At 41.5% G+C, this 13,010-nt stretch overlaps 1 protein-coding gene across 9 annotated transcripts in view; it reads right to left on the bottom strand.

The window, feature by feature from the left end:
• ZNF131 (zinc finger protein 131) overlaps positions 1-13,010 on the bottom strand; it is a 31,216-nt gene that overhangs the window by 9,471 nt on the left and 8,735 nt on the right. For 7 of the 9 annotated variants that reach the window (XM_040496380.1, XM_040496402.1, XM_040496410.1 and 4 more), the window contains 2 exons: positions 12,037-12,181; positions 457-1,142 (listed from right to left, as the gene is read on the bottom strand). In XM_040496380.1, coding sequence (XP_040352314.1) covers positions 457-1,142; positions 12,037-12,181 — 831 coding nt within the window. Of the gene's footprint in view, positions 1-456; positions 1,143-12,036; positions 12,182-13,010 lie in introns of those variants that run through there. The other 2 variants (XM_040496431.1, XM_040496441.1) reach the window with 2 other exon arrangements.

Below are 13,010 nucleotides of genomic sequence, written 5' to 3'. Positions count from 1 at the left end.
AGGGAGGCAAACCATAAGAGACTCTTAAATACACAGAACAGGGTTGATGGGGGCGGGGAAGAGGGGAAAGTGGGTGATGGGCATCGAGGTGGGCACCTTTTGGGATGAGCACTGGGTGTTGTATGTAAGCCAATTTGACAATAAATTGTATTTAAAAAATAAAAAAATAAAAATGGACCAGGAAAAAAAAAATATATATATATATATATAAAAATTGGCAAGGTGCAAAAGTGACAACTACTTTCAAAGTTGATACTGATTTTGCTTTTAAAGTATCAATATTTCAGCAAACTAATACCAAAAGAACAATGTGAACTCAACCTGCATATTAGAAAAAACAGGAGATGGTTTCTGTGGTAATAAAAAAAAAAAAAAAAAAAAAAAAGGGATTTAGACATTGAGACCTGAAGTGAATGTGGAAAAATATACTTTTAACATAAAGTATTTGCTAATTACCTGTATGTTTTCGAAGATGCTCTTTAAAATGTCCAAAGTGGTCAAACTGTTTTTCACAGTATTGACATATGTGAATTTTTTTCCCAGTTCTTTGCTTCTTACTGACTCCACCTTCTTCAAGGTGGTAACAGTTGAGGTGCTGTTTCCATGCGCTCTCCCGAAGATACCTTTTATTGCATATTTCACACTTGAAACTCTCAGTGGAGTGTGATTTCATGTGTTCCTTAAAATGGTAAAACAATTTAAATGAACGGTTACATTTCTCACAATGGAACAAGTCCTTCACATGTGACAGCTGAAGTTCCACAATTTCAATACCTTCTACCTGTTTGCTTGTGGGGTCAGATGCACAACCATCTTCTTCCTTAATCTGCCCTTTCCTATCACCTTGACGGTACTTGCTGGTAATATCTGCCAACAGTGCCAGGGCGGAATCATCAGAAGAACCTGTGCTCTGAATGTACTTTATGGACTGTTTGGCAGAAGCCACTTCCTCCAACGTTTCGATGCCTTCATCTTCCACTTCAATTGTGCCTTCGGCAATCTCCACCTCAATCTCAACAGGTTCTGACTCTGCAGATGGCAATGACTCAGTGATAACATTTGAAGTTTCTGCAATCTTTCTTTTTTTTGCCTCGCTTTTTCCTGTGGTATTTTCCTCTAGTGGAGCTGAGTTTTCTTTGTTCCTGAAATACATAATTGTATGGATTTAAAAATCTGTAAGGTCAATCGAATTCCTAGCAGGCTTTTGGGAAGAACTGGTAAGCTCAAAGTAAAATTTATATGGAAAGGCAAAACACCAGCTTGGACGACTTATACTACCTGATTTCAAGACTTAATGTAGAATGCAGTGAGTTAAGATGCGACACTGGTGAAAGGACAGACAAGGCGTGAAGATTCGTGGGACAGAATGAAGTTCATCAATAGACCCACACTTATTCAGTTAACTGATTTTTGAAAAAAAGGCTCCAAGGTAATTTAATGGAGGAAAGAATGTTTTAACAGTGGTACTGGAACAACTGGTCTTTAAATGGAGAAAATAAATATCAACCATCACTTTCAAATCATACCCCCCAAAATTAATTAAAATGGATCACAGACTTTAATGGAAGAACTAAAACAATTAAACTTCTAGAAAAAATAGGAGAAAATCTTTGTAACATTGGGTTACTAAAAGATTTCTTAGAGGCGCCTGGGTGGCTCAGTCGGTTGGGCGTCCGACTTCAGCTCAGGTCATGATCTCGTGGTCCGTGAGTTCGAGCCCCGCATCGGGCTCTGGGCTGACAGCTCAGAGCCTGGAGCCTGTTTCAGATTCTGTGTCTCCCTCTCTCTCTGACCCTCCCCTGCTCATGCTCTGTCTCTCTCTGTCTCAAAAATAAATAAATGTTAAAAAAAAAAAAAATTAAAAAAAAAGATTTCTTAAATAGCACACAAAAACAGAAACCTTAATAGCAAAAATTAACAAAAGAGATTTCATCAAAATTAAAAACTTCTGCCCTTTGAAATAGTTAACAAAAAGGCAAGCCACAAACCAAACAAATGGCAAACCACAGACCAGAACATGGGCACACATGTCTGCCAAAGGTCTTATATAGACAGTATAAAAAGAACTGCCACAATCCAATAAACACAAAGAAGATAACTATTAGGTGACAATTATCCATGAGTCTCATGTTTCTGCACATCTTCTGAACTGACAGCTTTTGTTCTGGACTCTCTTCAAAGATGTCTGAAGTAGAGCCAGCAATCTGGAAAGACAGAGAGTATGGCTCCCTCTAGAGCAGAGGGCAGCTGTGCTTACTGTCCATATAATAATATCCCCCTTTGGGCAATGTCAGTCAGGTTTGCTTGCAGCCCGTTATCTAAGATTGGGCTTCCTAAGCTGGAGTTTCTTCGGCTGTGATGTAAACCAACCACATGCACAGCTTTCACCTGGGCCACTCTATGTCACCCCTGTGAGGGAGAAGGAAAAACTGGCACAAATACAAAACTCATGCTGCTTGCTGTGCAAAAAAGAAAATCTTTCTAACCTAAAAGTCTCCTACCCTCTATCAGTATCTATGAAAACTGTGCAGGATAAACTGTTGGCTTGCAAATAGGGTAACATCTCAGATCTGTCACAGTTCTTGCCAGGTTTTGGCAACAAGGACAAGATGCTGAAAAAGAGCAGGTTTACCAGAAGACAAAGAATCAGGCCTCACAGAGCAATTAATGGGATCTGAGGAAGTCCATTGGAGCTGGCAATAAACATGCTGACCAAACTGCACGATCAAGTGGGCAATGCGTCGTCTTCCATTTAGTTGCCGACTGCTTTGAGTTAAACTGTGTCCCTCAAAAAGATATACTGAAGTCCTGACCCCTCATACCTGTGAATGTAACCTTATTTGGGAATCAGTCTTTGTAGATGTAATCAAGGATGAGGTCATTAGAGTGGGCCTCCTCTAATACAACTCCGTCCTTGTAAGTAGAGGTTCATTTGGGCACACACACGAGAAAGCCATACAAAGAGACAGAAGACAGCAACGTGAATGAAGATGTGGGCAAAGACTGCAGTCATACTGCCACAAGCCAAGAACACCTGGGGCTCACAGAAGCTAGAACAGGCAAGGAAGGATCTTCCCCTGCAGGCTTTTGAAGAACATGGCCCTGCCAATACCATGGTTTAAAATTTCTAGCCTCCAGAACTGTGAGACAATAAATTTCTGTTATACCCAGTTTATGGTACTTTGTTAGGGCAGCCTCAGAAAACTAAAACATCTATTAATGAGGAAAAACTAGGAGGGTGGTTGCAGGATGAATACTAGAGAGTAAGTTCAAGGACAGCTGCTAGAATGGTTCCTGGTTGTTGCAAACTCTCCCAGTGTTGGAAGAGGACCTCTCTGCCAACCTAGTGGTCTGTTATAAGTGCAATCCATCAAAACAACTAAGATCCACAGGTGGGAACAGGGGTGGAGACAGAAGGTTCCACCCCTTTACAGACAAGTTATCTAAACCAAGGGTGACAAGAGGGAAATTTGCAACTGCTACTAACAAAAACAAGTTGAGTCATTAGAACTTTGGCTGGTCCACATGAGAGATGAAGGGCAACACGATGCTTGCCAAGGAAGAATGGCAACACCTGGGCAGGGCTCTCTCTCCTGCAGTGTCACATCTACCTTAGATTCATTTGGAGAGGACAGTAAAAGGTCTCGGGTTTTTTCCTGCAGTGTGTCCTGGCTGCCATAAAGGTGCCATGGTGCTCTTGGGGAGATTTCTCGGAGACAAACTCCCGTGATGAAGCACTGTCTAGTAAGTCTTCTTGCCAACTGGATTTTACAATGCTCATGAAGATGAGTCACTGGGGAATAAGAATCCAAAATAATATAAATTCCTGTGGTCAAGCCTCCTGAAAATCCCAACTTTTATGTTAAACCAGGTAAAAACATAAGAGATGTTTCATAACAACAGGGCAGCAAATGTCTAGGATTAAGGTATACTTTTTTTTTAAGAAACAGAGTGCGAGTTGGGGAGGGAAAGAATCCTAAGCAGGCTCCATGCTCAGCACAGAGCCTGATGTGAGGCTTGGCCCCATGACCTGAGCTAAAATCAAGAGTCCAACACTCAACCGACTGAGCCAGCCAGGCACCCTGAACGTACACACTTTAAAGCTCACTGGCATGGAGTTACTTTCTCCCTCCATATCTCTTTCTCTTCTACCTCCCCTCGCCTGATGCCTTGACTTCACCAGCTTGGAGGAAGATAATGAGGGGTGGAGCCAAGGTCTCCCTGTTTCCAAGGGTATAGTGAAGACCCCCATATACGTATCCAAGTATGCTGAGGGAAACTCAGGAATGGAAGAGACTCAAACTTTAATGGCTCCATTAGATTCAGGTGTCCAACTAACCATCCTATCACAGGGAGAGGAGGCACTTATATTCAAGGTTTAGGGGTTTAGGCAAAGTTCACGGCAGGAAAGGGAGGCTGTCTTAACCCTGTGGGTAGAGCCGATTCTACATACTGGTGTTGCCTTAACATCTGAATGTACAGCAGGAATTGGTATGGTATTTACATTGCTCTATTCTGTAAGTACCAGAGATAGACTGTCCCAAATGGAAAAGAGCCACAGGTAGAGAGGAGCTATTGGAAGAAACTCCCCTGACAGATGCCACCAACAGCTGGTCAAGGTTTAGCACAAGTGTCTCTATCTTGTGATGCCTAAAGTTTACACTATACGGATGTCCTGTTGACTTATAAGCTATAAGTCTGTCTCAAAGGCCCTGACTTCAGTGTTAGCACACCTCCATCAGTAGGTGTTGCTGATAAACCCCCAACAAAATTCAGAGGCCTATTCACCGAGTGACATTTCTTGGGACTAAGTGAGTAGATTCAAAACACCCAATCCCTCCAGCAGTAAAAGAAAAACTGTTCCTTCACCTCCTTCCTCTCCCTACTAAAAATGATGATCAGCATCTTATTGTACTTTTTGGGGTTACTGGAGACAGCATGTACCTCACTCGGGCATCCTACTCCTTTGTATCGGCTCATCTGCAAATCAGCATCTTCTAAGTGAGGCTCTAATCAAAAGGCTGCACTGGAAGTTGTCCATCAAGCTGTGGTACATTCTCTACTTCGGAGGTCCTATAACTCTTTTTTTTTTTTTAAACGTTTTATTTATTTTTGAGACAGAGAGAGACAGAGCATGAACGGGGAAGGGGCAGAGAGAGAGGGAGACACAGAATCAGAAACAGGCTCCAGGCTCTGAGCCATCAGCCCAGAGCCCGATGCGGGGCTCGAACTCACGGACCGCGAGATCGTGACCTGAGCCGAAGTCGGACGCTTAACCGACTGAGCCACCCAGGCGCCCCGTCCTATAACTCTTAATGACCCCTCTGAACTACAAGTCTGACACTGATGCTTTTGCAGAGTAGAGCTTCTGACCAAGGCAGGCTCCACCCACAAGGTAGACCTTGTAGTTTTGTACTGGTCAATTCCCTGACACATCTGCACAGCACACTCCCTTTGAAAAGAAAGGATCAGTGTGCTGTTGGGCTCTTGTTGAAACTGATGCCTGATTCAGTGAGGCTTTGAGGCTCTCTAGCCTGATATTGCCATTTGGGAGCACGTCAACTAGGACTTTAACGAATAGCAAGGTAAAACAAGCCCACTAAGTCTCATTTCTCAAAATAAGGCTCATTTCTCAAAATAAGATACTCAAGAAAGCAATTGACCTCTTGGCTCTACATGGGGAAAAAAAAAAGGTTGCTCCCTCACTCTGATGCCCTAAGTGGCCCAAAGAAAGCCACTAGATCAATGGGGTTTTTGATTCACTAATGGTTTGGCTAAACTCACGACTGATGGTATTCCCTGGGCTGCTGCGAATGCTCAGCTTTAGCACCAACTACACAAAACCAAAAGTGGATGCGGTTGCTGTGCTCAGAGGGCAGAACTCAAAAGCTTTCTTCATAGCTCTAGACGACATTCTCCACAATGAACCATGTTATACTGTATTGACTCCTGGGCTGCTGCCAGTGGCCTAGCTGTTTGGAAGACACAGAAATCTTGGCAGATTAAAGACCTCTATCTTCAGGACCACAACTGTGGAAACAAATAGCAGCTGCTGATCAAAACTATCTGGATCACTGATTCATGCCCATGGTAAGGGCCCGTTCTCTACCAAACAGATACCAACCAGAAGGAAGAGGCTGATCAATGCTGCACTGCGTAGACTTCCATCACGGACTCCTAGGATCCAATATTATTCTGAACATGGTGACATATCCACCATCATAGATTAAGCATAAAGTAGCCTATGTTTCTAATGTGGAAGTTGCCACTGGATGCCAGACTTGTGACACCCACCGAAAGCTGGCCTGTTTGTCTCACCGTGAAGGAGGCCACTGGACCTCTGACCCCACTTTAGAACCATCAGTACTGCCTCACCAGTGTTGACACTTTTTAAGGTCACAATGCTGCGGTTCCAGACTGATCTGTTGGTTCTGGCCACCCCACTGTGGCCCCTGAGACTAATCTGTGTCTTGTTTAGCTTTCTAGATCATTTGCAGTCTGATAATTTTGTGCCAAAACCTACTCAATAATTGGCTAACAGTCAAGGTATTGAGGAACCCTTTAAGCTCCCCACCATCCACAGACACTTGTAATACAGACAGCAATGCAAAGCCTCCTCAAACACTGACTCAGGAAGATTTCTAACTCTACTTCCCTCCCATCCTTTGTCCAAAAATCTGAGTAAGGCACTTTGTGATGACCAGACTCAGCTGTCCCCAGAAAGAGATTATCTCTTCTCATCTGCTTCCTGGGTAATGATCAAGACAAAAATGGGTGGAAAGTTATAGAAGCCTAATTAGAAATTTGAATTCTGCCCTGACCATTCTTAGACACAATCCTTTTCTTTCCCACCACAATGGCAACCCTGGCACAGCCTGGTTGGTATCTCTTCCAGGTGACAGCCCAGTCAAAAGTGGGCTTAGGAGATTCAAACTTAATTCTAGTTCAGCCATCTGGAGTCTCTTTTTGAACTGACATCATCTTACATCCTAAAATAATGACCACTTGGCTGAATATACTGGTTGCCAAGTACACTTAAGACTGCCCTTGTGAGCCAAAGTGGAAGACACAATGGGTCTAGAAGCTTTATGAAAATGCCCTTGTGTCCCTGACCTTTCTGGATGAAAGGTCTGGGTAAGAGGAATGGATGACTGGAAAAGAATGAGGTTATAGCTACCAGAATGTAACACAATGATTCTGTGGAGGTGAAGAGAGAGCAACAGTCCTGGCACCTGAGGAGACTTGTCCTTCTCTTATCCTTCCAAACTGCCCCCACAGCCTTCCTTGGGTAGGAAAATGCTCTGATGCAGTTCTCCCCATCTGCTGCAAGCCGACGTTTAAACTGACTGCTAGATCTGCCCTCCCCTGCCAGATGACTCAGACCATGATTTGACGATCATCTCCCTTAACTTTACCAAGAAGTCTTCTGCAAACAGCAGAGGATGGCCAAGTTCCTGCATGTTCCATGCAAAAACAAGTATTTGCCCCACTACCATTCCCAAAGCTGAGGCTCAGTTCGTGAGATGGATAATTAATTACCACTCAGGTAATTAACTCAGGTGTTGACCACCTTTAGACAATCCCTTCTAAAAACAAGGACCAGATTCAATCATGGAAAGGGGAAAGCCACATTTGAGGCCTGTGCCCCTGACTGATGAAGGTCCTACTGGGCACAAACAACTGTAAACACCACTTTCTTTCCAACCTACCTATAATCCCTTAGGACCATACTTCTCATGTGCAAGCCAGGTACTAACTTCTTTCCCTCTCTAAAGTATGATGACCTGCACTTCAGGAGTGGGTAGAAGAGATCATCCTGTTTAAACAAAACACCACCAGTAAATCAGTTTAGTTCTCAGATGACTGCAGAGATCTCCCCAAAACGAGGCAACTTTTGGTTATTTGGGGGAGCTTCCTGGAGGAATAACTGACTTGTTATTTATGTGTGCTCCACGCATAGTTTTCCCAACAATGTGAACTATCTAAATAAAAAAGCGGCACAAAATTTGTGCCTGACATAAGCCTATGTAATCAAGGACACCACTTGGGCCCTGGAAGGCATTCATGTCAGCTTCAAATCACTGGCCAGAGTTATTATGGATAGACTTGCCCTAGACCTCCTCCCTGTGGGCCAATGAGGGACTGTGCAAGTGCTAAAAGATCTTGCTATACTTGGATTAATGCTTAGGGCTAAGTGAAAAAGGTCACTTTTCACTTAGGGCTAAAGAATAAAGCTACCTGGCTTTCTAGGAATTTGTTCAGATGGCTGAGTCTAGGACCTTAGGAAAATGGGTGGATGGGTAAGCTCAGTGGTGCAGGGTGGCCACATCCTGCTGCTTCAAGTTCTGTTTATAGTTGCCTTCATTAAATCCAGTGTGAAAAAAATTCAATGGATTAGGACCCAGTCCCTATTGGTCAGATTAATCAGAGTGGTCAGAGTAGTGTACTCATGGAACAATTTACCAGAAGCTAAAATAATATAGAAACAAGGATATTGTTGGAAGATAGTTATGGATCCCTCATGTTTCTGCATGTCTTGTAAACAGACACTGATAGCCTTTTGTTCTGGATCTTTTCAATGCTGCCTGTATAGCAAATAGCCTTAGAAGAGAGAACTGGTCTTCCCCCAAGTGGGGGACAGGTGCATCTATAGCTCATTATAAAAGATTTGGGTTTTCTACAGCTCAGTGTTCCTCAAATGTGATGCAAACCACTGTGAGTACAGCACACACCTAGGCCACCCTGTCACCCCCATGGGACTTGCATGTGGGCTAAGGAGGATAAGAAAAATTGATGTGAACGTGAGAGTTCATGCTGCTCCTTATGCTGTGAGAGAAATGAAGTCCTTTTTTCTCTGACTCAGGAGTCTCCTGTCTTCTGTCAGCATTCAAAAAACAGTGGCAGGACAATTTATTAGTTTGCAAATAGGATAAAATCCCAGACCCTTCACAGTTCTTGACAATAAACCCAATTTAAAAATGGGCAAAAGATCTGAACAGACACCTTGCCAAAGAAGATAAGCACACGAAGTAATGTTCATCATTAGTCGTAAGGGAAATGCCAACTAAAACCACTACACACCTACATCAGCACAGCTAAAATGAAAAGGCCTGATCATGTCAAGTATCAGCAGGGCTGTGGAGCAACAGGAACTCTCATACACTTCAATTTGGAATACAAAATGGCACAGCAATTTGGAAAGCAGTTTAGCGGTTTCTTAAAAAAAAAATTAAAAACATCTATCATACAACCCAGCTATTCCACTCCTAGGTATTTACTGAGAAATGAAAGCATAGCCACTTTATTTGTAAAAGGTGGAACCCTAAATGTCCATCAACAGGTGGTATAGCCATACAAGGGAACACTACTCAGCAATAAAAGGTAATGAAATAGTAATACCCACGACAACACTGACAAATCTCTAAAACATAATGCTAAGTGAAAAAAGTCAACCAGAAACTACACTGTAGGAATCCATTTATATGACATCCCAGATAAAACTACAGTGATAAAAATCAAAGCAGTGGATAACTGAAGCTGGGGATTAGGGCTGACTAGAGAGTCATGAGAAACTCAGAATGATGGAAACGTTCCTATGTCTTGATTATGGTGGTGATTACACCACTGTATACAAACGCCAAAATTCAAACTCTATCCTAACTGGGTGAATTGTTTGACATGTAAATTACACTTCAATAGGCTGGCGAGGAAAAATCTATAAGGCAACTGCTGCTCCCTAACAAGTATCAGGAAGCTTCTCATACACAGCTTTAAATACACAATACAATTCTAGCAAAGCAAAATAAGTCCCTAATATTTTCCTCAGCGTCATTCAAAAAGTTGACACCGTATGCCAAAAATACTTGCATAATGTGAATGTGAGAAGAGCACTTATTTCACCTTCTGTATCCACAAAACAATTATACAATAATCTTCTCAGTATAGAATTGCCTTAACCAGTCAATTTAACCACAACTAAATTAATTTTTATTCCTTAATTGCATTATCGTAACAGCCAACATGTAATGCTGCTTGCTGTCTTCTTGTCTTTAAAGAACTCTTCAGAGGACGCTGCATGCCTAACTGCTTCAAGAAACAATTCAGTATGTTACTGTATTTACATTGAAAAGCATTCACTGATGGTTGTAATTACTTATAAGGATCCCACTCTTATAATAATAAATCTTCCCAAAGTTTCTAAATAGGCCTGGGAAAAAAGCCATGCCCAGTTGTTCTTACCTTCATCTCACAGTGACTATACACAATGAACTCAAGTTCTAACTCTCCCAAATCCAACCTAGACTGTCAGAATGTGTTCCACTGTTCTGCTGCCAAGGACTTTCCCCACAGCTGGATACTAACTTACTAGTATGAGCAGCAAGGAGAACTACACAGATAGAACACTTTTTCAGTAGATTCTCAGCCAGGATTTAACCACATCTGATGTTGCCCTATCCGTATTATATTCCCTTTCTACTTTCATTCTGAAAAGGTATGACATCAGGTACTATCTTCAACATACCTCTATTTTGCTACCCAGGTCTCAGCTCTCTCTGCAGGAGTGTTGACCTGGTTTTAACTGGTATGCACCCACCCATCCATTCACAAATGTGTACACACATACTATGTGCCAGGCACTAGGCATTAGAGAATACATACATACCAAGCTCGTGGTTTAATCCTGAACTCTGTCATCAAACTAATTACAAGTTCATTAGGAGAAATGGTACTTATGGATAATTATAATTCAATTATTTCTTAGAATTATTCTAATTTGCATCTTTTGACTAAACCATACCAGTAAGTTGGACTAAATTATTTTGCCCACGTGCAAATGGATTTTACCACACTGCACTTTAGTGTTACGCCAATGACATCACAAGAAACACAGCCGGGAGATATTAATAACAATGCCAGTTGACATTCGGAGTACCTTATACCAGACACCATGCTGAGCATTTTACATGCATTAATTCATTTAATGCCCATAAATAATCCTGTGTAGAAAGTACCACTATTACCTCCTTTGACAGATGAGGAAACTGAGGTGCTGACAAGTTGAGTAACTTCATTACGTGGTAGAGAGCTAGGCTATTACCCAGGCAGCCTGACTCCAGAACTCTTGCTCTCAGTCACTGTATTTATTTTTATTTTGTTAACATATGCATTATCTTTATTTTAAAAAGAGACTGTGTGTACACATGTGCATGAGCAGGGGTGGGGCAGAGAACATCCTAAGCAGATTCCACGCTCAGCACGGAGTCCCAAGAGGGGTTTGATCTCACAAATGCGAGATCACAACCTGACCAGTATCAAGAGTCAGATGCATAACCATCTAAGCCACTCAGGCACCCTGGTCACTGTTATATTGCCACTGTTTGTTATGCAAGATGTTGGTCTTTGTTATGTCATTTAATGTTTTCTTAATACTTGCTGAGAAATTTTGTGTCTTAATGCCAGGAATGGCTCCGAAGCAACTGATTTGTTCTCATAGCCATGAGTAATGTAACTTAAGGTTTTTCTTTCCTTTTTCTTTCCATTAGGTGCTTCAGAATTCAGAGCTAGATTTAGCCCACCTAGCAAGTATATAGACTTGAATGCCATGCATATTGGCTACTGTATTTCTAACTTCACTGATTATCACCTCATGTGGCCTATTCATCTTCATCCATTTCCTCACTATTTTTAAACAGGACTATGTTAATCTTTGTAAGCCAAATTCTTTTTAGAATAAAGCTTGGTACAATTAACAACTCAAACCCAACAAAACAACTCCTTAAAAGCTGCCTAGTCTTCCCGATTTTATTAGATACAAAAGATGCTACTTTAATTACCCTTAGCAGTTCTTACAGAAGGACAAGAAATCAAGTGTGAAAGAAAGAGCAATCAGTATCCAGAATTTTATAGATCCTTAAATATTCTTAATTTCAAAATGTCAATCCTTTATGGCATAACACATACAATAAATTCTTGACTAATAGGATGTACATGACTGAACAGAACTATCTGTGCATCACTAAGAAAATAAGTAATTACCTGACTTCAAGGGCTTTGATAGCTTCTAGCATTTGTAGAAACTCTGCTGCTTTCCATACATCATTGGCTTCTTCTTCTCCTTGTATCATTAATTTTGCTGTGTATGTGAACTCAATTAAATGACGGAAGGCCATTTTACTAACACCTGTAAAAAAAAGATGTGCATTAGCACGTTTGCCCATTGATTCAAAACTTCTAACATTTAGTAAAGAAAAAAAAAAAAGCTCAGTGTTCAAAACCTGATTAGTATCTGAATTTCAGAAAATTATTTCCTGGTGGAATTCTCATTAACAGTACAGTAATACTATAGCCAAAGTTCCTACCAAATTACTTTAAGATCTTTCCCAAAGGTTTCCTAATACTCTTTTGAATAGTAAAATCTATCACTTAAATACATGAATTGGCTAACTATTACATGTCAGACATGCTATGTTTCTTGCCAGGGATCACTACATCAACTCAGCTCCAAATCTTCAAGGGCTTTCCACAGCTCAGCAAAAAAGTTCCAAACCAGTCTGCCTCTATTTCAAGGTACTTCACGTTATTTTTCTATTTACCACTATTTTCCCTTCCAAATTTTAAACTGTATCAATCCCATACTATATACTGATCTTTAAACAAACCCTTCACTTCTAAAAGTTTCCTTGCCTTAACACTCACCTTCCTTAATAAATGCTCAGTTTGTATCTGTATAAGTCCTATCACCCTTGAAGGCCCAATTCTAATGCCACACCCTTAATGAAACTTTCTAATACTTCCCCCAGGCTGAACTCTGTACCTGTTCTGGTAATTAGTTTTCATTTTTTTTTTTTTTTCAACTTTTTATTTATTTTTGGGACAGAGAGAGACAGAGCATGAACGGGGGAGGGGCAGAGAGACAGGGAGACACAGAATCGGAAACAGGCTCCAGGCTCCGAGCCATCAGCCCAGAGCCCGACGCGGGGCTCGAACTCACGGACCGCGAGATCGTGACC

Source organism: Herpailurus yagouaroundi, unplaced genomic scaffold, assembly GCF_014898765.1.
Source record: "Herpailurus yagouaroundi ecotype Mexico unplaced genomic scaffold, PumYag 29, whole genome shotgun sequence".
In the NCBI taxonomy this organism is placed as follows: Eukaryota; Metazoa; Chordata; class Mammalia; order Carnivora; family Felidae; genus Herpailurus; species Herpailurus yagouaroundi.
The sequence above is the reverse complement of the archived record's forward strand: the minus strand, read 5'-3'. Positions and strand labels throughout refer to the sequence as shown.